The 27,013-nt window shown below is 44.8% G+C and overlaps 2 protein-coding genes across 2 annotated transcripts in view; both read left to right on the top strand.

The window, feature by feature from the left end:
• Positions 1–23,020, top strand: part of LOC125255219 (mucin-22-like) — a 34,274-nt gene extending 11,254 nt beyond the window's left edge. The window contains exons 8-9 of the mRNA XM_048170264.1: positions 18,250–22,665; positions 22,976–23,020. Coding sequence (XP_048026221.1) covers positions 18,250–22,665; positions 22,976–22,980 — 4,421 coding nt within the window. The 3' untranslated portion in view covers positions 22,981–23,020. The remainder of the gene's footprint in view (positions 1–18,249; positions 22,666–22,975) is intronic.
• LOC125255226 (putative mediator of RNA polymerase II transcription subunit 26) lies at positions 219–1,082 on the top strand. The gene has a single exon (XM_048170276.1). It carries the CDS (start codon positions 349–351, stop codon positions 955–957), a length of 609 nt encoding a protein of 202 aa, XP_048026233.1. The 5' UTR covers positions 219–348; the 3' UTR covers positions 958–1,082.
• Positions 23,021–27,013: the final 3,993 nt, after the last annotated feature.

The following is a 27,013-nucleotide window of genomic DNA, read 5'->3' as shown; positions in this document are numbered from 1 at the left end:
CCGAGGCCACAACAGCAGAAAGTACCACAACTGCAGAAAGTACCACAACCGAGACCCCAACAGCAGAAATCATAACTGAGACCACAAGTGTGGGTTCTACAACAACAGAAAGCACCAGAGCAACAGAAGGTACTACAACTGATACGACAACACCAGGCACTACAACAACTGAAAGTACAACAACAGCCACAACAACTCCAGAAAGTACAACAGCCGAGACCACAGAAAGCACCACATCTGTGGGAACCAAAACACCAGAAAGTACCACAACCGGGACCACAACTGCAGAAAGCACCACAGCTGAGACCACAACTCCAGAAAGTACCACAACTCTAGAAAGTACCACAAATGACTTCACAACAGCAGAAAGCACAACTGCGACCACAACTGTGGGTTCTTCAACAACAGAAAGCACCACAGCAACAGAAAGTACCACAAGCGAGACCACAACAGCAGAAAGCACTACAACTGAGACCTCAACACCAGGCACTACAACCACTGAAAGTACAACCACAGCCACAACAACTGCAGAAAGTACCACAACCGAGACCACAACAGCAGAAAGCACAACTGAGACCACAAGTGTGGGTTCAACAACAACAGAAAGCACCACAGCAACCACAACAGCAGAAAGTACAACTGAGACCACAACACCAGGCACTACAACAATTGAAAGTACAACCACTGCCACAACAACTCCAGAAAGTACAACAGCCGAAACCACAACCACAGAAAGCACCACATCTGAGGGAACCACAACACCAGAAAGTACCACAACTGCTGAAAGCACCACATCTACGGAAACCACAACAACAGAGAGTACCACAACCGAGACCACAACAGCAGAGAGCACCACAACAGAAAGCTCCACATCTCCAGAAAGTACCACAAGCAAAATCACAACAACAGAAAGCACCACAACTGAGACCACTACTCCAGAAAGTACCACAACTCTAGAAAGTACCAGAACCGAGACCACAACTCCAGAAAGTACCACAACCGAATCCACAACAGCAGAAAGCAGAACTGTGGGTTCTTCAACAACAGAAAGCACAACAGCAACAGAAAGTACCACAAGCGAGACTACAACAGCAGAAAGCACTACAACCACTGCCACAACAACTCCAGAAAATACAACAGCCGAGACCACAGAAAGCACCACATCTGTGGGAACCACAACACCAGAAAGTACCACAACCGAGACCACAACTGCAGAAAGCACCACATCTGTGGGAACCACAACAACAGAGAGTACCACAACCGAGGCCACAACTGCAGAAAGCACCACATCTGCGGGAACCACAACAACAGAGAGTACCACAACCGAGGCCACAACAGCAGAAAGTACCACAACTGCAGAAAGTACCACAACCGAGACCACAACTGCAGAAAGCACCACATCTGTGGGAACCACAACAACAGAGAGTACCACAACCGAGGCCACAACAGCAGAAAGTACCACAACTGCAGAAAGTACCACAACCGAGACCCCAACAGCAGAAAGCATAACTGAGACCACAAGTGTGGGTTCTACAACAAAAGAAAGCATCACAGCAACAGAAGGTACTACAACTGATACGACAACACCAGGCACTACAACAACTGAAAGTACAACAACAGCCACAACAACTCCAGAAAGTACAACAGCCGAGACCACAGAAAGCACCACATCTGTGGGAACCACAACACCAGAAAGTACCACAACCGGGACCACAACTCCAGAAAGTACCACAACTCTAGAAAGTACCACAACTGAGTTCACAACAGCAGAAAGCACAACTGCGACCACAACTGTGGGTTCTTCAACAACAGAAAGCACCACAGCAACAGAAAGTACCACATGCGAGCCTACAACAGCAGAAAGCACTACAACAGAGACCACAACACCAGGCACTACAACAACTGATAGTACAACCACTGCCACAACAACTCCAGAAAGTACCACAACCGAGACCACAACAGCGGAAAGCACAACTGAGACCACAAGTGTGGGTTCAACAACAACAGAAATCACCACAGCTACCACAACAGCAGAAAGTACAACTGAGACCATAACACCAGGCACTACAACAATTGAAAGTACAACCACTGCCACAACAACTCCAGAAAGTACAACAGCCGAAACCACAACCACAGAAAGCACCACATCTGAGGGAACCACAACACCAGAAAGTACCACAACTGCTGAAAGCACCACATCTACGGGAACCACAACAATAGAGAGTACCACAACCGAGACCACAACAGCAGAGAGCACCACAACAGAAAGCTCCACATCTCCAGAAAGTACCACAAGCAAAATCACAACAACAGAAAGCACCACAACTGAGACCACAACTCCAGAAAGTACCACAACTCTAGAAAGTAGCACAACTGAGTCCACAACAGCCGAAAGCACAACTGCGACCACAACTGTGGGTTCTTCAACAACAGAAAGCACCACAGCAACAGAAAGTACCACAAGTGAGCCTACAACAGCAGAAAGCACTACAACAGAGACCACAACACCAGGCACTACAACAACTGATAGTACAACCACTGCCATAACAACTCCAGAAAGTACCACAACCGAGACCACAACAGCGGAAAGCACAACTGAGACCACAAGTGTGGGTTCAACAACAACAGAAAGCACCACAGCTACCACAACAGCAGAAAGTACACCTGAGACCACAACACCAGGCACTACAACACCTGAAAGTACAACCACAGCCACAACAACTCCAGAAAGTACAACAGCTGAAACCACAACCACAGAAAGCACCACATCTGAGGGAACCACAACAACAGAGAGTACCACAACCGAGGCCACAACAGCAGAAAGTACCACAACTGCAGAAAGTACCACAACCGAGACCCCAACAGCAGAAAGCATAACTGAGACCACAAGTGTGGGTTCTACAACAACAGAAAGTACAACAACCGAGTCCACAACTGCAGAAAGCACCACATCTGCGGGAACCACAACACCAGAAAGTACCACAACCGAGTCCCCAACTGCAGAAAGCACCACATCTGCAGGAACCACAACAACAGAGAGTACCACAACCGAGGCCACAACAGCAGAAAGTACCACAACTGCAGAAAGTACCACAACCGAGACCACAACTGCAGAAAGCACCACATCTGTGGGAACCACAACAACAGAGAGTACCACAACCGAGGCCACAACAGCAGAAAGTACCACAACTGCAGAAAGTACCACAACCGAGACCACAAATGCAGAAAGCACCACATCTGTGGGAACCACAACAACAGAGAGTACCACAACCGAGGCCACAACAGCAGAAAGTACCACACCTGCAGAAAGTACCACAAACGAGACCCCAACAGCAGAAAGCATAACTGAGACCACAAGTGTGGGTTCTACAACAAAAGAAAGCACCACAGCAACAGAAGGTACTACAACTGATACGACAACACCAGGCACTACAACAATTGAAAGTACAACCACTGCCACAACAACTCCAGAAAGTACAACAGCCAAAACCACAACCACAGAAAGCACCACATCTGAGGGAACCACAACACCAGAAAGTACCACAACTGCTGAAAGCACCACATCTACTGGAACCACAACAACAGAGAGTACCACAACCGAGACCACAACAGCAGAGAGCACCACAACAGAAAGCTCCACATCTCCAGAAAGTACCACAAGCAAAATCACAACAACAGAAAGCACCACAACTGAGACCACAACTCCAGAAAGTACCACAACTGAGTCCACAACAGCCGAAAGCACAACTGCGACCACAACTGTGGGTTCTTCAACAACAGAAAGCACCACAGCAACAGAAAGTACCACAAGCGAGCCTACAACAGCAGAAAGCACTACAACAGAGATCACAACACCAGGCACTACAACAACTGATAGTACAACCGCTGCCACAACAACTCCAGAAAGTACCACAACCGAGACCACAACAGCGGAAAGCACAACTGAGACCACAAGTGTGGTTCAACAACAACAGAAAGCACCACAGCAACCACAAAGCAGAAAGTACAACTGAGACCACAACACCAGGCACTACAACAATTGAAAGTACAACCACTGCCACAACAACTCCAGAAAGTACAACAGCCGAAACCACAACACAGAAAGCACCACATCTCGGGAACCACAACAACAGAGAGTACCACAACCGAGACCACAACCACAGAAAGCACCACAGCCGAGTCCACAACAGCAGAAAGCACAACTGTGGGATCTTCAACAACAGAAAGCACCACAGCAACAGAAAGTACCACAAGCGAGACCACAACAGCAGAAAGCACTACAACAGACACCACAACACCAGGCACTACAACAACTGGAAGTACAACCACAGCCACAACAAATCCAGAAAGTCCACAACTGAGACCACAACAGCAGAAAGCGGGTGCGACCACAACTGTGGGCTTCAACAACAGAAAGCAAAACAGCAACAGGTACCACAACGAGCCTACAACAGCAGAAAGCACTACAACCACTGCCACAACAACTCCAGAAAGTACAACAGCCAGACCACAGAAAGCACCACATCTGTGGGAAACACAACACCAGAAAGTACCACAACCGAGACCACACCTGCAGAAACCACAACTGAGACCACAACTCCAGAAAGTACCACAACTCTAGAAAGTACCACAACCGAGTTCACAACAGCAGAAGCACCACATCTGTGGGAACCACAACACCAGAAAGTACCACAACCGAGACCAGAACTGCAGAAAGCACCACATCTGTGGGAACCACAACAACAGAGAGTACCACAACCGAGGCCACAACAGCACCAAAACTGCAGAAAGTGTGCAGAAAGCAACATCTACTGGAACCACAACAACAGAGAGTACCACAACCGAGACCACAACAGCAGAGAGCACCACAACAGAAAGCTCCAATCTCCAGAAAGTACCACAAGCAAAATCACAACAACAGAAAGCACCACAACTGAGACCACAACTCCAGAAAGTACCACAACTCTAGAAAGTAGCACAACTGATCCACAACAGCCGAAAGCACAACTGCGACCGTTCTTCAACAACAGAAAGCCACCACAGCAACAGAAAGTACCACAATGAGGCCACAACAGCAGAAAGTACCACAACTGCAGAAAGTACACAACCGAGACCACAATGCAGAAAGCACCACATCTGTGGGAACCACAACAACAGAGAGTACCACAACCGAGGCCACAACAGCAGAAAGTACCACAACTGCAGAAAGTACCACAACCGAGACCCCAACAGCAGAAAGCATAACTGAGACCACAAGTGTGGGTTCTACAACAAAAGAAAGCACCACAGCAACAGAAGGTACTACAACTGATACGACAACACCAGGCACTACAACAACTGAAAGTACAACAACAGCCACAACAACTCCAGAAAGTACAACAGCAAAACCACAACCACAGAAAGCACCACATCTGAGGGAACCACAACACCAGAAAGTACCACAACTGCTGAAAGCACCACATCTACTGGAACCACAACAACAGAGAGTACCACAACCGAGACCACGACAGCAGAGAGCACCACAACAGAAAGCTCCACATCTCCAGAAAGTACCACAAGCAAAATCACAACAACAGAAAGCACCACAACTGAGACCACAACTCCAGAAAGTACCACAACTGAGTCCACAACAGCCGAAAGCACAACTGCGACCACAACTGTGGGTTCTTCAACAACAGAAAGCACCACAGCAACAGAAAGTACCACAAGCGAGCCTACAACAGCAGAAAGCACTACAACAGAGATCACAACACCAGGCACTACAACAACTGATAGTACAACCGCTGCCACAACAACTCCAGAAAGTACCACAACCGAGACCACAACAGCGGAAAGCACAACTGAGACCACAAGTGTGGGTTCAACAACAACAGAAAGCACCACAGCAACCACAACAGCAGAAAGTACAACTGAGACCACAACACCAGGCACTACAACAATTGAAAGTACAACCACTGCCACAACAACTCCAGAAAGTACAACAGCCGAAACCACAACCACAGAAAGCACCACATCTGAGGGAACCACAACACCAGAAAGTACCACAACTGCTGAAAGCACCACATCTACGGAACCACAACAACAGAGAGTACCACAACCGAGACCACAACCACAGAAAGCACCACAGCCGAGTCCACAACAGAAGAAAGCACAACTGTGGGATCTTCAACAACAGAAAGCACCACAGCAACAGAAAGTACCACAAGCGAGACCACAACAGCAGAAAGCACTACAACAGACACCACAACACCAGGCACTACAACAACTGGAAGTACAACCACAGCCACAACAAATCCAGAAAGTTCCACAACTGAGACCACAACAGCAGAAAGCGCAACTGCGACCACAACTGTGGGTTCTTCAACAACAGAAAGCAAAACAGCAACAGAAAGTACCACAAGCGAGCCTACAACAGCAGAAAGCACTACAACCACTGCCACAACAACTCCAGAAAGTACAACAGCCGAGACCACAGAAAGCACCACATCTGTGGGAACCACAACACCAGAAAGTACCACAACCGAGACCACACCTGCAGAAAGCACCACAACTGAGACCACAACTCCAGAAAGTACCACAACTCTAGAAAGTACCACAACCGAGTTCACAACAGCAGAAAGCACCACATCTGTGGGAACCACAACACCAGAAAGTACCACAACCGAGACCAGAACTGCAGAAAGCACCACATCTGTGGGAACCACAACAACAGAGAGTACCACAACCGAGGCCACAACAGCAGAAAGTACCAAAACTGCAGAAAGTACCACAACCGAAACCACAACTGCAGAAAGCACCACATCTACTGGAACCACAACAACAGAGAGTACCACAACCGAGACCACAACAGCAGAGAGCACCACAACAGAAAGCTCCACATCTCCAGAAAGTACCACAAGCAAAATCACAACAATAGAAAGCACCACAACTGAGACCACAACTCCAGAAAGTACCACAACTCTAGAAAGTACCACAACTGAGTCCACAACAGCCGAAAGCACAACTGCGACCACAACTGTGGGTTCTTCAACAACAGAAAGCACCACAGCAACAGAAAGTACCACAAGCGAGCCTACAACAGCAGAAAGCACTACAACAGAGACCACAACACCAGGCACTACAACAACTGATAGTACAACCACTGCCACAACAACTCCAGAAAGTACCACAACCGAGACCACAACAGCGGAAAGCACAACTGAGACCACAAGTGTGGGTTCAACAACAACAGAAAGCACCACAGCAACCACAACAGCAGAAAGTACAACTGAGACCACAACACCAGGCACTACAACAATTGAAAGTACAACCACTGCCACAACAACTCCAGAAAGTACAACAGCCGAAACCACAACCACAGAAAGCACCACATCTGAGGGAACCACAACACCAGAAAGTACCACAACTGCTGAAAGCACCACATCTACGGGAACCACAACAACAGAGAGTACCACAACCGAGACCACAACCACAGAAAGCACCACAGCCGAGTCCACAACAGCAGAAAGCACAACTGTGGGATCTTCAACAACAGAAAGCACCACAGCAACAGAAAGTACCACAAGCGAGACCACAACAGCAGAAAGCACTACAACAGACACCACAACACCAGGCACTACAACAACTGGAAGTACAACCACAGCCACAACAAATCCAGAAAGTTCCACAACTGAGACCACAACAGCAGAAAGCGCAACTGCGACCACAACTGTGGGTTCTTCAACAACAGAAAGCACAACAGCAACAGAAAGTACCACAAGCGAGCCTACAACAGCAGAAAGCACTACAACCACTGCCACAACAACTCCAGAAAGTACAACAGCCGAGACCACAGAAAGCACCACATCTGTGGGAACCACAACACCAGAAAGTACCACAACCGAGACCACACCTGCAGAAAGCACCACAACTGAGACCACAACTCCAGAAAGTACCACAACTCTAGAAAGTACCACAACTGAGTTCACAACAGCAGAAAGCACCACATCTGTGGGAACCACAACACCAGAAAGTACCACAACCGAGACCACAACTGCAGAAAGCACCACATCTGTGGGAACCACAACAACAGAGAGTACCACAACCGAGGCCACAACAGCAGAAAGTACCACAACTGCAGAAAGTACCACAACCGAGACCACAACTGCAGAAAGCACCACATCTGTGGGAACCACAACAACAGAGAGTACCACAACCGAGGCCACAACAGCAGAAAGTACCACAACTGCAGAAAGTACCACAACCGAGACCCCAACAGCAGAAAGCATAACTGAGACCACAAGTGTGGGTTCTACAACAAAAGAAAGCACCACAGCAACAGAAGGTACTACAACTGATACGACAACACCAGGCACTACAACAACTGAAAGTACAACAACAGCCACAACAACTCCAGAAAGTACAACAGCCGAGACCACAGAAAGCACCACATCTGTGGGAACCACAACACCAGAAAGTACCACAACCGGGACCACAACTGCAGAAAGCACCACAGCTGAGACCACAACTCCAGAAAGTACCACAACTCTAGAAAGTACCACAACTGAGTTCACAACAGCAGAAAGCACAACTGCGACCACAACTGTGGGTTCTTCAACAACAGAAAGCACCACAGCAACAGAAAGTACCACAAGCGAGACCACAACAGCAGAAAGCACTACAACTGAGACCTCAACACCAGGCACTACAACCACTGAAAGTACAACCACAGCCACAACAACTGCAGAAAGTACCACAACCGAGACCACAACAGCAGAAAGCACAACTGAGACCACAAGTGTGGGTTCAACAACAACAGAAAGCACCACAGCAACCACAACAGCAGAAAGTACAACTGAGACCATAACACCAGGCACTACAACAATTGAAAGTACAACCACAGCCACAACAAATCCAGAAAGTTCCACAACTGAGACCACAACAACAGAAAGTACCACAAGCGAGACCACAACAGCAGAAAGCACTACAACAGACACCTCAACACCAGGCACTACAACAACTGGAAGTACAACCACAGCCACAACAAATCCAGAAAGTTCCACAACTGAGACCACAACAACAGAAAGCAGAAAGCACAACAGCAACCACAAGCGAGCCTACAACAGCAGAAAGCACTACAACCACTGCCACAACAACTCCAGAAAGTACAACAGCCGAGGCCACAGAAAGCACCACATCTGTGGGAACCACAACAACAGAAAGTACCACAACCGAGACCACACCTGTAGAAAGCACCACAACTGAGACCACAACTCCAGAAAGTACCACAACTCTAGAAAGTACCACAACTGAGTTCACAACAGCAGAAAGCACCACATCTGTGGGAACCACAACACCAGAAAGTACCACAACCGAGACCACAACTGCAGAAAGCACCACATCAGTAGGAACCACAACAACAGAGAGTACCACAACCGAGGCCACAACAGCAGAAAGTACCACAACTGCAGAAAGTACCACAACCGAGACCACAACTGCAGAAAGCACCACATCTGTGGGAACCACAACAACAGAGAGTACCACAACCGAGGCCACAAAAGCAGAAAGTACCACAACTGCAGAAAGTACCACAACCGAGAACCCAACAGCAGAAAGCGTAACTGAGACCACAAGTGTGGGTTCTACAACAACAGAAAGTACCACAACCGAGTCCACAACTGCAGAAAGCACCACATCTGCAGTAACCACAACAACAGAGAGTACCACAACCGAGGCCACAACAGTAGAAAGTACCACAACTGCAGAAAGTACCACAACCGAGACCACAACTGCAGAAAGCACCACATCTGTGGGAACCACAACAACAGAGAGTACCACAACCGAGGCCACAACAGCAGAAAGTACCACAACTGCAGAAAGTACCACAACCGAGACCACAAATGCAGAAAGCACCACATCTGTGGGAACCACAACAACAGAGAGTACCACAACCGAGGCCACAACAGCAGAAAGTACCACAACTGCAGAAAGTACCACAACCGAGACCCCAACAGCAGAAAGCATAACTGAGACCACAAGTGTGCGTTCTACAACAAAAGAAAGCACCACAGCAACAGAAGGTACTACAACTGATACGACAACACCAGGCACTACAACAACTGAAAGTACAACAACAGCCACAACAACTCCAGAAAGTACAACAGCCGAGACCACAGAAAGCACCACATCTGTGGGAACCACAACACCAGAAAGTACCACAACCGGGACCACAACTGCAGAAAGCACCACAGCTGAGACCACAACTCCAGAAAGTACCACAACTCTAGAAAGTACCACAACTGAGTTCACAACAGCAGAAAGCACAACTGCGACCACAACTGTGGGTTCTTCAACAACAGAAAGCACCACAGCAACAGAAAGTACCACAAGCGAGACCACAACAGCAGAAAGCACTACAACTGAGACCTCAACACCAGGCACTACAACCACTGAAAGTACAACCACAGCCACAACAACTGCAGAAAGTACCACAACCGAGACCACAACAGCAGAGAGCACCACAACAGAAAGCTCCACATCTTCAGAAAGTACCACAAGCAAAATCACAACAACAGAAAGCACCACAACTGAGACCACAACTCCAGACAGTACCACAACTCTAGAAAGTACCACAACTGAGTCCACAACAGCCGAAAGCACAACTGCGACCACAACTGTGGGTTCTTCAACAACAGAAAGCACCACAGCAACAGAAAGTACCACAAGCGAGCCTACAACAGCAGAAAGCACTACAACAGAGACCACAACACCAGGCACTACAACAACTGATAGTACAACCACTGCCTCAACAACTCCAGAAAGTACCACAACCGAGACCACAACAGCGGAAAGCACAACTGAGACCACAAGTGTGGGTTCAACAACAACAGAAAGCACCACAGCTACCACAACAGCAGAAAGTACACCTGAGACCACAACACCAGGCACTACAACACCTGAAAGTACAACCACAGCCACAACAACTCCAGAAAGTACAACAGCTGAAACCACAACCACAGAAAGCACCACATCTGAGGGAACCACAACACCAGAAAGTACCACAACCGAGACCACAACCGCAGAAAGCACCACAGCCGAGTCCACAACAGCAGAAAGCACAACTGTGGGATCTTCAACAACAGAAAGCACCACAGCAACAGAAAGTACCACAAGCGAGACCACAACAGCAGAAAGCACTACAACAGACACCACAACACCAGGCACTACAACAACTGGAAATACAACCACAGCCACAACAAATCCAGAAAGTTCCACAACTGAGACCACAACAGCAGAAAGCGACCACAACTGCAGAAAGACCACAACAAGTGTGGGTTCTTCAACAACAGAAAGCACAACAGCAACAGAAAGTACCACAAGATACGACAACACCAGGCACTACAAGTACAACAGCAGAAAGTACCACACTACAACACACTGCCACAACAACTCCAGAAAGTACAACAAGCTGAGACACAACTGCAGAAAGCACCACATCTGTGGGAACCACAACAACAGAGAGTACCACAACAGCAGAGAGCACCACAACAGAAAGCTCCACAACTCCAGACAGTACCACAAGCAAAATCACAACAACAGAAAGCACCACAACTGAGACCACAACTCCAGAAAGTACCACAACTCAAGAAAGTACCACAACTGAGTTCACAACAGCAGAAAGCACAACTGCGACCACAACTGTGGGTTATTCAACAACAGAAAGCACCACAGCAACAGAAAGTACCACAAGCGAGACCACAAGCAGAAAGCAGAACAGCACTACAACTGAAAGAGACCTCAACACCAGGCACTACAACTGAGACACTGAAAGTACAACCACAGCCACAACAACTGCAGAAAGTACCACAACCGAGACAACACACAGCAGAAAGCACAACTGAGACCACAAGTTTGGGTTTCTGAGACCATAACACCAGGCACTACAACAATTGAAAGTACAACCACAGCCACAACAAATCCACACAACAGCAACAGAAAGTACCACAAGCGAGACCACAACAGCAGAAAGCACTACAACAGACACCTCAACACCAGGCACTACAACAACTGAAGTACAACCACAGCCACAACAATCCAGAAAGTTCCACAACTGAGACCACAAGTGTGGGTTCTACAACAACAGAAAGCACAACAGCAACAGAAAGTACCACAAGCGAGCCTACAACAGCAGAAAGCACTACAACTGAGACCACAACACCAGGCACTACAACAACTGATAGTACAACCACTGCCAGAAACTCCAAAGTACCACAGCCGAAAGTACCACAACCACAACCACAGAAAGCACCACATCTGAGGGAACCACAACACCAGAAAGTACCACAACTGCTGAAAGCACCACATCTGTGGGAATCACAACAACAGAGAGTACCGCAACCGAGGCCACAACAGCAGAAAGTACCACAACTGCAGAAAGTACCACAACCGAGACCACAACTGCAGAAAGCACCACATCTGTGGGAACCACAACAACAGAGAGTACTACAACCGAGGCCACAACAGCAGAAAGTACCACAACTGCAGAAAGTACCACAACCGAGACCCCAACAGCAGAAAGCATAACTGAGACCACAAGTGTGGGTTCTACAACAAAAGAAAGCACCACAGCAACAGAAGGTACTACAACTGATACGACAACACCAGGCACTACAACAACTGAAAGTACAACAACAGCCACAACAACTCCAGAAAGTACAACAGCCGAGACCACAGAAAGCACCATATCTGTGGGAACCACAACACCAGAAAGTACCACAACCGGGACCACAACTGCAGAAAGCACCACAGCTGAGACCACAACTCCAGAAAGTACCACAACTCTAGAAAGTACCACAACTGAGTTCACAACAGCAGAAAGCACAACTGCGACCACAACTGTGGGTTCTTCAACAACAGAAAGCACCACAGCAACAGAAAGTACCACAAGCGAGACCACAACAGCAGAAAGCACTACAACTGAGACCACAAGTGTGGGGTCAACAACCACTGAAAGTACAACCACAGCCACAACAACTGCAGAAAGTACCACAACCGAGTCCACAACTGCAGAAAGCACAACTGAGACCACAAGTGTGGGTTCTACAACAACAGAAAGAACAACAGCAACAGAAAGTACCACAAGCGAGCCTACAACAGCAGAAAGCACTACAACTGAGACCACAACACCAGGCACTACAACAACTGATAGTACAACCACTGCCACAACAACTCCAGAAAGTACAACAGCCGAAACCACAACCACAGAAAGCACCACATCTGAGGGAACCACAACACCAGAAAGTACCACAACTGCTGAAAGCACCACATCTGTGGGAATCATAACAACAGAAAATACCACAACCAAGACCACAACCGCAGAAGGCACCACAACAGAAAGCACCACAACAGAAAGCACCACAACTCCAGAAAGTACCACAAGCAAAATCACAACAGAAAGCACCACAACTGAGACCACAGCTCCAGAAAGTACCACAACCGAGACCACAACTCCAGAAAGTACCACAGCTGAGTCCACAACAGCACAAAGCACTACAACAGAGACCACAACACCAGGCACTACAACAACTGAAAGTACAACCACAGCCACAACAACTCCAGAAAGTTCCACAACCGAGACCACAACTCCAGAAAGTACCACAGCCGAGTCCGCAACAGCAGAAAGCACAACTGTGGGTTCTTCAACAACAGAAAGCACCACAGCAACAGAAAGTACCACAAGCGAGACCACAACAGCAGAAAGCACTACAATAGAGACCACAACACCAGGCACTACAACAACTGAAAGTACAACCACAGCCACAACCACTCCAGGAAGTACCACAACCGAGACCACAACAGCAGAAAGCACAGCTGCGACCACAACTGTGGGTTCTTCAACAACAGAAAGCACAACAGCAACAGAAAGTACCACAAGCGAGCCTACAACTGCAGAAAGCACTACAACTGAGACCACAACACCAGGCACTACAACAACTGATAGTACAACCACTGCCACAACAACTCCAGAAAGTACCACAACCGAGACCACAACAGCGGAAAGCACAACTGAGACCACAAGTGTGGGTTCTACAACAACAGAAAGCACCACAGCAACCACAACAGCAGAAAGTACAACTGAGACCACAACACCAGGCACTACAACAACTGAAAGTACAACCACAGCCACAACAACTCTAGAAAGTACAACAGCCGAAACCACAACCACAGAAAGCACCACATCTGAGGGAATCACAACACCAGAAAGTACCACAACTGCTGAAAGCACCACATCTGTGGTAACCACAACAACAGAAAGTACCACAACCGAGACCACAACCGCAGAAAGTACCACAACAGAAAGCACCACAACTCCAGAAAGTACCACAAGCAAAATCACAACAACAGAAAGCACCACAACTGAGACCACAACTCCAGAAAGTACCACAACTCTAGAAAGTACCACAACTGAGTCCACAACAGCCGAAAGCACAACTGCGACCACAACTGTGGGTTCTTCAACAACAGAAAGCACCACAGCAACAGAAAGTACCACAAGCGAGCCTACAACAGCAGAAAGCACTACAAGCGAGACCACAACACCAGGCACTACAACAACTGATAGTACAACCACTGCCACAACAACTCCAGAAAGTACCACAACGGAGACCACAACAGCAGAAAGCACAACTGAGACCACAAGTGTGGGTTCAACAACAACAGAAAGCACCACAGCAACCACAATAGCAGAAAGTACAACTGAGACCACAACACCAGGCACTACAACAACTGAAAGTACAACCACAGCCACAACAACTCCAGAAAGTACCACAACCGAGACCACAACAGCAGAAAGCGCAGCTACGACCACAACTGTGGGTTCTTCAACAACAGAAAGCACAACAGCAACAGAAAGTACCACAAGCGAGCCTACAACAGCAGAAAGCACTACAAGCGAGACCACAACACCAGGCACTACAACAACTGATAGTACAACCACTGCCACAACAACTCCAGAAAGTACCACAACTGAGACCACAACAGCAGAAAGCACAACTGAGACCACAAGTGTGGGTTCAACAACAACAGAAAGCACCACAGCAACCACAACAGCAGAAAGTACAACTGAGACCACAACACCAGGCACTACAACAACTGAAAGTACAACCACAGCCACAACAACTCTAGAAAGTACCACAACCGAGACCACAACAGCAGAAAGCGCAGCTACGACCACAACTGTGGGTTCTTCAACAACAGAAAGCACAACAGCAACAGAAAGTACCACAAGCGAGACTACAACAGCAGAAAGCACTACAACTGATACCACAACACCAGGCACTACAACAACTGATAGTACAACCACTGCCACAACAACTCCAGAAAGTACAACAGCCGAAACCACAACCACAGAAAGCACCACATCTGAGGGAACTACAACACCAGAAATTACCACAACTGCTGAAAGCACCACATCTGTGGGAACCACAACAACAGAAAGTACCACAACCGAGACCACAACCGCAGAAAGCACCACAACAGAAAGCACCACAACTCCAGAAAGTACCACAAGCAAAATCACAACAACAGAAAGCACCACAACTGAGACCACAACTCCAGAAAGTACCACAACTCTAGAAAGTACCACAACCGAGACCACAACTCCAGAAAGTACCACAGCCGAGTCCACAACAGCAGAAAGCACAACTGTGGTTTCTTCAACAACAGAAAGCACCACAGCAACAGAAAGCGCAGCTGCGACCACAACTGTGGGTTCTTCAACAACAGAAAGCACAACAGCAACAGAAAGTACCACAAGCGAGCCTACAACATCAGAAAGCACTACAACAGAGACCACAACACCAGGTACTACAACAACTGATAGTACAACCACTGCCACAACAACTCCAGAAAGTACCACAACTGAGACCACAACAGCAGAAAGCACAACTGAGACCACAAGTGTCGGTTCAACAAAAACAGAAAGCACCACAGCAACCACAACAGCAGAAAGTACTCCTGAGACCACAACACTAGGCACTACAACAACTGAAAGTACAACCACAGCCACAACAACTCCAGAAAGTACAACAGCTGAAACCACAACCACAGAAAGCACCACATCTGAGGTAATCACAACACCAGAAAGTACCACAACTGCTGAAAGCACCACATCTGTGGGAACCACAACAACAGAAAGTACCACAACCGAGACCACAACCGCAGAAAGCACCACAACAGAAAGCACCACAACTCCAGAAAGTACCACAACTATAGAAAGTACCACAACTGAGACCACAACTCCAGGAAGTACCACAGCCGAGTCCACAACAGCAGAAAGCACAACTGTGGGTTCTTCAACAACAGAAAGCACCACAGCAACAGAAAGAACCACACGCGAGACCACAACAGCAGAAAGCACTACAACAGAGACCACAACACCAGGCACTACAACAACTGAAAGTACAACCACAGCCACAACAACTCCAGAAAGTACCACAACCGAGACCACAACAGCAGAAAGCACAACTGAGACCACAAGTGTGGGTTCTACAACAACAGAAAGCACCACAGCAACCACAACAACAGAAAGTACAACTGAGACCACAACACCAGGCACTACAACAACTGAAAGTACAACCACAGACACAACAACTTCAGAAAGTACAACAGCCGAAACCACAACCACAGAAAGCACCACATCTGAGGGAACCACAACACCAGAAAGTACCACAACTGCTGAAAGCACCACATCTACGGGAACCACAACAACAGAAAGTACCACAACAGAGACTACAACAGCAGAAAGCACCACAACAGAAAGCCCCACAACTCCAGAAAGTACCACAAGCAAAATCACAACAACAGAAAGCACCACAACTGAGACCACAACTTCAGAAAGTACCACAACCGAATCCACAACAGCAGAAAGCACAACTGTGGGTTCTTCAACAACAGAAAGCACCACAGCAACAGAAAGTACCACAAGTGAGACCACAACAGCAGAAAGCACTACAACAGAGACCACAACACCAGGCACTACAACAACTGAAAGTACAACCACAGCCACAACAACTCCAGAAAGTACCACAACTGAGACCACAACTGTGGGTTCTTCAACAACAGAAAGCACAACAGCAACAGAAAGTACCACAAGCGAGCCTACAACAGCAGAAAGCACTCCAACTGAGACCACAACACCAGGCACTACAACAACTGATAGTACAGTCACTGCCACAACAACTCCAGAAAGTACAACAGCCGAGACCACAACTGCAGAAAGCACCACATCTGTGGGAACCACAACAACAGAGAGTACTACAACCGAGACCACAACAACAGAAAGTGCCACAACTGCAGAAAGCACCACATCTGTGGGAACCACAACAACAGAGAGTACTACAACCGAGACCACAACAGCAGAAAGCACAACTGAGACCACAAGTGTGGTTTCTACAACAACAGAAAGCACCACAGCATCCACAACAGCAGAAAGTACAACTGAGACCACAACTATGGGTGCAACAACAACAGAAAGCACCACAGAAAAAGAAAGTACTACAAGTGAGATCACAACTGCAGAAAGTACTACAACTGAGACCACAACAGCAGAAAGCACTACAACTGAGACCACAACACCAGGCACTGTAACAACGGAAAGTACAACCTTAGCCACAATAACTCCAGAAAGTACCACAACTGAGACCACAACTGTGGGTACTACAACAACAGAAAGCACCACAGCAACAGAAAGTACTACAACTGATATGACAACACCAGGCACTACAACTGAAAGTGCAACCACAGCCACAACAGCTCCAAAAAGTACAATAGCCGAGACCACAACAGCAGAAGGCACCACATCTGTGGGAACCACAACACCAGAAAGTACCACAACCGAGACCACAACCGCAGAAAGCATCACATCTGTGGAAACCACAACAGAGAGCACCACAACCGAGACCACAACAGCAGAAAGCACCACTACAGAAAGCACCACAACACCTGAAATTATGACAAGCAAAATCACAACAACAGAAAGCAGCACAACTGAGACCACAACTCCAGAAAGCACCACAACTCTAGAAAGTACCACAACTGAGACCACAACAGCAGAAAGTACCACAACTCCAGAAATTACCACAACCGAGTCCACAACAGCAGAAAGCACAACTGCTACCACAACTGTGGGTTCTTCAACAACAGAAAGCACCACAGCAACAGAAAGTACCACAACTCCAGACATTACCACAACCGCGGCCACAACAGTAGAAAGTACAACTGAGACCACAACACCAGGCACTACAACAACTGAAAGTACAACCACAGACACAACAACTTCAGAAAGTACAACAGCCGAAACCACAACCACAGAAAGCACCACATCTGAGGGAACCACAACACCAGAAAGTACCACAACTGCTGAAAGCACCACATCTACGGGAACCACAACAACAGAAAGTACCACAACAGAGACTACAACAGCAGAAAGCACCACAACAGAAAGCCCCACAACTCCAGAAAGTACCACAAGCAAAATCACAACAACAGAAAGCACCACAACTGAGACCTCAACTCCAGAAAGTACCACAACCCAATTCACAACAGCAGAAAGCACAACTGTGGGTTCTTCAACAACAGAAAGCACCACAGCAACAGAAAGTACCACAAGCGAGACCACAACAGCAGAAAGCACTACAACAGAGACCACAACACCAGGCACTACAACAACTGAAAGTACAACCACAGCCAAAACTCCAGAAAGTTCCACAACTGAGACCACAACAGCAGAAAGCGCAACTGCGACCACAACTGTGGGTTCTTCAACAACAGAAAGCACAACAGCAACAGAAAGTACAACAAGCGAGCCTACAACAGCAGAAAGCACTACAACCACTGCCACAACAACTCCAGAAAGTACAACAGCCAAGACTACAGAAAGCACCACATCTGTGGGAACCACAACACCAGAAAGTACCACAACCGAGACCACAACTGCAGAAAGCACCACATCTGTGGGAACCACAACAACAGAGAGTACCACAACCGAGGCCACAACAGCAGAAAGTACCACAACTGCAGAAAGTACCACAACCGAGACCACAACTGCAGAAAGCACCACATCTGTGGGAACCACAACAACAGAGAGTACCACAACTGCAGAAAGTACCACAACTGAGACCCCAACAGCAGAAATCATAACTGAGACCACAAGTGTGGGTTCTACAACAACAGAAAGCACTACAGCAACAGAAAGTACTACAACTGATACGACAACACCAGGCACTACAACAACTGAAAGTACAACCACAGCCACAACAACTCCAGAAAGTACAACAGCTGAGACCACAACTGCAGAAAGCACCACATCTGTTGGAACGACAACAGCAGAAAGTACCACAACCGAGACAACAACTGCAGAAAGCACCACATCTTTGGGAACCACAACAACAGAGAGTACCACAACAGCAGAGAGCACCACAACAGAAAGCTCCACAACTCCAGACAGTACCACAAGCAAAATCACAACAACAGAAAGCACCACAACTGAGACCTCAACTCCAGAAAGTACCACAACCCAATTCACAACAGCAGAAAGCACAACTGTGGGTTCTTCAACAACAGAAAGCACCACAACTGCTGAAAGCACCACATCTACGGGAACCACAACAACAGAAAGTACCACAACAGAGACTACAACAGCAGAAAGCACCACAACAGAAAGCCCCACAACTCCAGAAAGTACCACAAGTAAAATCACAACAACAGAAAGCACCACAACTGAGACCACAACTTCAGAAAGTACCACAACTCCAGAAAGTACCACAACCGAATCCACAACAGCAGAAAGCACAACTGTGGGTTCTTCAACAACAGAAAGCACCACAGCAACAGAAAGTACCACAAGTGAGACCACAACACCACAAAGCACTACAACAGAGACCACAACACCAGGCACTACAACAACTGAAAGTACAACCACAGCCACAACAACTCCAGAAAGTACCACAACTGAGACCACAACTGTGGGTTCTTCAACAACAGAAAGCACAACAGCAACAGAAAGTACCACAAGCGAGCCTACAACAGCAGAAAGCACTACAACTGAGACCACAACACCAGGCACTACAACAACTGATAGTACAATCACTGCCACAACAACTCCAGAAAGTACAACAGCCGAGACCACAACTGCAGAAAGCACCACATCTGTGGGAACCACAACAAAAGAGAGTACTACAACTGAGACCACAACAACAGAAAGTGCCACAACTGCAGAAAGTACCACAACCGAGACCACAACAGCAGAAAGCACCACAACTGAGACCTCAACACCAGGCACTACAACCACTGAAAGTACAACCACAGCCACAACAATTGCAGAAAGTACCACAACCGAGTTCACAACAGCAGAAAGCATAACTGAGACCACAAGTGTGGGTTCTACAACAACAGAAAGCACCACAGCAACCACAACAGCAGAAAGTACAACTGAGACCACAACACCAGGCACTACAACAACTGAAAGTACAACCACAGCCACAACAACTTCAGAAAGTACAACAGCCGAAACCACAACCACAGAAAGCACCACATCTGAGGGAACCACAACACCAGAAAGTACCACAACTGCTGAAAGCACCACATCTACGGGAACCACAACAACAGAAAGTACCACAACAGAGACTACAACAGCAGAAAGCACCACAACAGAAAGCCCCACAACTCCAGAAAGTACCACAAGCAAAATCACAACAACAGAAAGCACCACAACTGAGACCACAACTTCAGAAAGTACCACAACTCCAGAAAGTACCACAACCGAATCCACAACAGCAGAAAGCACAACTGTGGGTTCTTCAACAACAGAAAGCACCACAGCAACAGAAAGTACCACAAGCGAGCCTACAACAGCAGAAAGCACTACAACTGAGACCACAACACCAGGCACTACAACAACTGATAATACAATCACTGCCACAACAACTCCAGAAAGTACAACAGCCGAGACCACAACTGCAGAAAGCACCCCATCTGTGGGAACCACAACAACAGAGAGTACAACAACCGAGACCACAACAACAGAAAGTGCCACAACTGCAGAAAGTACCACAACCGAGACCACAACAGCAGAAAGCACAACTGAGACCACAAGTGTGGTTCCTACAACAACAGAAAGCACCACAGCATCCACAACAGCAGAAAGTACAACTGAGACCACAACTATGGGTGCAACAACAACAGAAAGCACCACAGAAAAAGAAAGTACTACAAGTGAGACCACAACTGCAGAAAGTACTACAACTGAGACCACAACAGCAGAAAGCACTACAACTGAGACCACAACACCAGGCACTGTAACAACGGAAAGTACAACCTCAGTCACAATAACTCCAGAAAGTTCCACAACTGAGACCACAACTGTGGATACTACAACAACAGAAAGCACCACAGCAACAGAAAGTACTACAACTGATGTGACAACACCAGGCACTACAATAACTGAAAGTACAACCACAGCCACAACAACTCCAGAAAGTACAATAGCCAAGACCACAACAGCAGAAAGCACCACATCTGTGGGAACCACAACACCAGAAAGTACCACAACCGAGACCACAACCACAGAAAGCACCACATCTGTGGGAACCACAACAACAGAGAGTACCACAACCGAGACCACAACAGCAGAAAGCACCACTACAGAAAGCACCACAACACCTGAAATTATGACAAGCAAAATCACAACAACAGAAAGCAGCACAACTGAGACCACAACTCCAGAAAGCACCACATCTCCAGAAAGTACTACAACTGAGACTACAACAGCAGAAAGTACCACAACTCCAGAAATTACCACAACCGAGTCCACAACAGCAGAAAGCACAACTGCTACCACAACTGTGGGTTCTTCAACAACAGAAAGCACCACAGCAACAGAAAGTACCACAACTCCAGACATTACCACAACCGCGGCCACAACAGTAGAAAGTACAACTGAGACCACAACACCAGGCACTACAACAGCTGAAAGTACAACCACAGCCACAACAAGTCCAGAAAGTACAACAGCCGAAACCACATCCACAGAAAGCACCACATCTGTGGGAACCACAACACCTGAAAGTACCACAGCTGCTGAAATCACCACATCTGTGGGAACCACAACAACAGAAAGTACCACAACCGAGACCACAACCGCAGAAAGCACCACGTCTGTGGGAATGACAACAACAGAGAGTACCACAACCGAGACCACAACAGCAGAGAGCACCACAACAGAAAGCACCACAACTCCAGAAAGTACCACAAGCAAAATCACAACAATAGAAAGCACCACAACTGAGACCACAACTCCAGAAAGTACCACAACTGAGTCCACAACAGCAGAAAGCACAACTGCGACCACAACTGTGGGTTCTTCAACAACAGAAAGCACCACAGCAACGGAAAGTACCACAACCGAGACCTCACTAGCAGAAAGCACAACTGAGACCACAACTGTGGGTTCTACAACAACAAAAAGTACCGCAGCAACAGAAAGTACCACAAGCGAGCCTACAACAGCAGAAAGCACTACAACAGACAGCACAACAGCAGAAAGTACCACAACTGATACCACAACACCGGTCACCACAACAACAGAAAGCACCACGATGACCGAAAAGACAACAGAAACACCCTTCACAGGTACCCTAATAACACTACAATAGTACATCTTAATTTGATATAACACAAAAAATGAATAAAATGTTATTTGTGAATAATTTAATTTAATAGAAATAATTAATTACACTATGTGGTGATTAATTAATTAACATTTTTATTCGCTTGACAGCCCAAATAAATAAAACAAACATGGTTACATACATAAAAAAAAAAAAATGGTAATTTGAATTTATGTAATTGAAATAAGAGGTGACTTATTAGTAAGTATGTGTCATATTATAAGTGATCACACTTTCATTATTCATTCTGATTATCCACTTTTAACCTGCAGGTTAATATCAGCACTTCCACATCCATGGGTCTGAAGGGAGCTCAGGTAAACACTCTACTCTTTAGTAACCTGTATGCTTATTTTTCACTTATATTATATACAGTTTATAAACATATTCATTTTATGTATGCCATTCACTGAGCCATATTCTTTCTTCTACTTACAGAAAAAGTAAAGATCCAAGTAAAGTCAATGGCCCCAGGTTTGCGTTGTTTCTCCTGAGAGCCTACACCATCTTCTATTTCCACAAACAATTACCTATAGTTTTAAATGTTTAGATTGTTTTGTCATATTTATTGTCCATACTACTCTCATATTTAAAAGAAAAAAGAAAGAAAGAAAGAAAAAAAAAAGAAACATAACTTATAAATTGTCTATATGTGAAGGAACTTTTATTTGCTGTACCTATAATAATGTCTTTTGTTTATCGTCATAGTCTTCTCACCAGTATGGTGACGTAAGACTGAGTTTTATTATTGCTTTAGACTAATTTAAAAATTGATTGTGCAAATTTGCTGTATTTTTTGTAAAATGAATACTGTTATTGAGTAATAAATTATTTTCAAAGAAAAGTTATTCCTTGCATTGATCACACACATTTAAAAAAATAAATAAAAAATAATTGGGTGGCAAAATGGGGACTATAGAAATATGACGTTTTGAGATTTGACCTGAGGTCTGAAAATTATTGAATGAAAGTAATATCTAATGGCAAGTAAAAGTAATTATCGCTAGAACAATCTACTAGTTTATTATATGTGTTGTAGAAAAATAGTTAAATTAATAAATACAATGATGATGAAATGAAAGCTTCTTTGATCCAAAATGATAGTAGCCCACATTTATCATCTGCTCAACATTAAAAGTTAAAGTAGTATTGAAAATGTGCCTATATTCGTGTTATATAATTCACAAAAACAATCTGCATTTCAGTTCGTCAGTGAACTTTGAACTTCAATTTTTAGATTTTGCCAATCGTGCAACACAAATTTCTCTATAGTTTACTTATTTATCAGTGTTTGTGCACAGATTTGGACAGATACATACCTTCATTTATAATACAAGAATTGATTAAAATGAGGTACTGTGAAGTCAATAAGAGGCAGGTTAGAAGTGAGCTGTCAGTCATTCCAGACTGGGGCAGCCTGGGAATCCCCGCACCATTTCTGCTCCATCGATTTTTCTCCTCCAGTATTCATAGACTCATCAATAGATAATTACACTAAGTTCCAACAAATTAAAATGAAAATCCCACCTATGCTCTCACATGATTGGTTGCATGAATAATGCTGTAACCTATTGATAAATGCATAATTTATGCTGTAGCAATTTCAGCCTTGAGTCGATAAAATATTGTGAAACTAATAAGAGATTTTAAGCGTTTCAAATGTGTTTGTGTTTTCTTGCCTACAGAATTTCAAAAGCAACTATCAAAATAATAATTAAAAACACAAGCATTTCAATTAATAATAGCTCTTTACTTGCCATGCAGGAATAGTCCGTCTAAGACATATAGTAGGAGTGACAGAGCAGGTTTATTAGCCTACATAAGTTATAGTTTCAAAAAACAACCACTTCAGGGTTTGACTCAAAGACTCGTTATTTGAGTTGCAGCAGTTTAATAGCGCAGATGTTTAACATATAAATCAATACATGAACATGAAGTACTGAGTTGAGATCTAATTATTTTATTATCTTAAATGTTTTAATCTTCATGTTACATTGTGTTTGGTGAAATTCATCACCCATAAAAGTCCATAGAAGCTGATGTTATGCATCCTCCACATTTGAATTCCCTGAGTTCTCATAATTCAAGAGTGTGGGATAAGAAGCTTTTTATTGCATCTGATACTATTCTGTGCCAGATCTCATAGATCATTAAGCATGCCACAATTTTATCCTTGTTTCCTTAATAATGCTGTTACAAAGAGAAGTTAAACTAAAGTCTAAACTTAACTAAGCACACTATCGCCTTCTGTAGAGCCTCATATTTGATGACGTTTGCATCATTTCAGTTTTATGATTCTGAAGCTGCTTTAAAACAATCTATATTGTATAAAGTGCTATAGAAAAAAGGGTTAATTAAAACTCTCATAATTAGTAACTACAAATTACAAATTAGACAGGTAGTAAATTTAAAGTGCAGAAACTAAATGTCTTATGTTGTACCATGGTACAACATACAACATACATGGTACAACGTACAACGTACTGTGGTACCAAATGTTCTGACATGTTCTATTGTGTTGCACTGTTAATTTAAGTTTAAGTTATGTTGTAATATTTGATATTATTTTCTTCTGTTATACAGATGTTTTTATTATTGTTTTATGTATGCTTTGGCAATATTGTATGATTTACAGTCATGCCAATAAAGCAATTTTGAATTTGAATTTGAATGTTGAGACTTTGCACCTTGTACTATACTGAAGTAACAAACAACGAGAGGTTACACTAAAATGTTATAGAAAAGTACTTCACCTTATTTTATGAGGAGAAAAGCACTTTTTAAATGTTTAACTTCTCCAGTGTGTGGATATCTTCCAATTACGCCTTTGGTGTTGAAATGTTCAATAAGCACATACAGGTGTGGTGTTCAGGTGCAATCTGATCCAGAAATATGAAGTGAAAACTACCTGAGGGGGAGAAACAAAATATAGCTTAATCATAAGCAGAGACATTTTCCTTTCTCTTCAACTAAGTAACAATTAGAAATTATCTTTAATTAGAAAGAATTCACCCTGAAAGGTTCGAATTGAGACAAAATAATAGGGAAAAATCAGCTGTGACAAGGTGATTGATTACCTGCAAGTCTACCTGACACAGAAATAAGAGTTTTTTAATGAGGGACTGCTTCTTTCTGGATGTGAAATTCAAATGGTCCTCCAGAGTGTCTGTGAGTCATCACGCGTCCTGTGAGGCTGAACGGCTCCAGAACAGGTACTCTGTCTCTGTCACAGAACAGTGGGACACGGTCATCGTTGACAGCATCCACACCTAATGGACTGATCCCACCTCACCTCACTCAGGGTTGTGCATCAAAGATCAGAGAATTACACTAATGCTTTACACTATTTATTTATTTATTTATTTATTTTCTTTTTTGTGAAAAGACTTCTGGGTTTATGATGGGAAATTGGTACAGGATAGTAATACTTCAAATTTTGGAGACATTATCAAAAAAAAAAAAAAAAAACGGTACAAATTGCTTAACATTTTAAAATAAGGTCTTATTTGTTAACTTTAGTTAATGCATTAGTTTACATGAACTAACTACATTGCTAAATTTTACAGCATTTATTAACCTTGTTAACAAATGAAACCTTATTGTAAAGTTTTACTGTAAAATTTTGCTCTTCTAATAAGAAGCCAGAGAAGATATAAAGTATGTATTTAATGTATTTAAGTATGTGCAGTATTTCAGTTTGAAACTAGAGGATGCTATGACCTTTTGTATTTTCCAACAGACTTGATTTGTGTGGAATAACATGAAGTTTGGGATATTTGCTGGATTTAGTACAGTCTCATAACATTAGCTGCTACTGTATTCAGTAAATTCTCAAACCTTCATTGGAAAATTAAAGATAACTGTGACCCATCAGTTGAGAACCATTACAGTACGAGAACAAATTTCAGTTGAGTTCAGTTTCTACATCACTAAACAAAGATAAAAAACAATGCTGCCCTCTTGAGTTCAGTTTTGTCTTAGTTTATCTCACATCGTTTTGTCATGTATATCCAAGTGAATTTGCATAAATGCAAAATACATAAATGTATATAATGTTGTGTTATTTTATGTTGCTTATTGTGGCCAGCACAGTGTCATCTGTACACATTCTGCTTTTAATGAAGTTTAATGTTTTTGTTTGTTTGTTTAATTGTTTGTTTTGTTAGGTTTTTTTTTTTTTTTTTTTTTTTTTTTTGCCAGTGTAGAAATTATTATCTTTAAAAAACCTCAGTATACCCTGGGAAAAAAAAAAAAAAAAAACGGTGTAAACAATTTTCACTCAGAATTTGTTAGTAAATTTCACAGTTAAT

The sequence above is a fragment of the Megalobrama amblycephala genome, linkage group LG20, assembly GCF_018812025.1.
Source record: "Megalobrama amblycephala isolate DHTTF-2021 linkage group LG20, ASM1881202v1, whole genome shotgun sequence".
Classification (NCBI taxonomy): domain Eukaryota; kingdom Metazoa; phylum Chordata; class Actinopteri; order Cypriniformes; family Xenocyprididae; genus Megalobrama; species Megalobrama amblycephala.
The sequence above is the reverse complement of the archived record's forward strand: the minus strand, read 5'-3'. Positions and strand labels throughout refer to the sequence as shown.

What these genes read in the sequence shown, in the direction of transcription:
- LOC125255226 (XM_048170276.1), top strand. Translation starts at nt 349, where the DNA reads ATGACTTCACAACAGCAGAAAGCACAACTGCGACCACAACTGTGGGTT.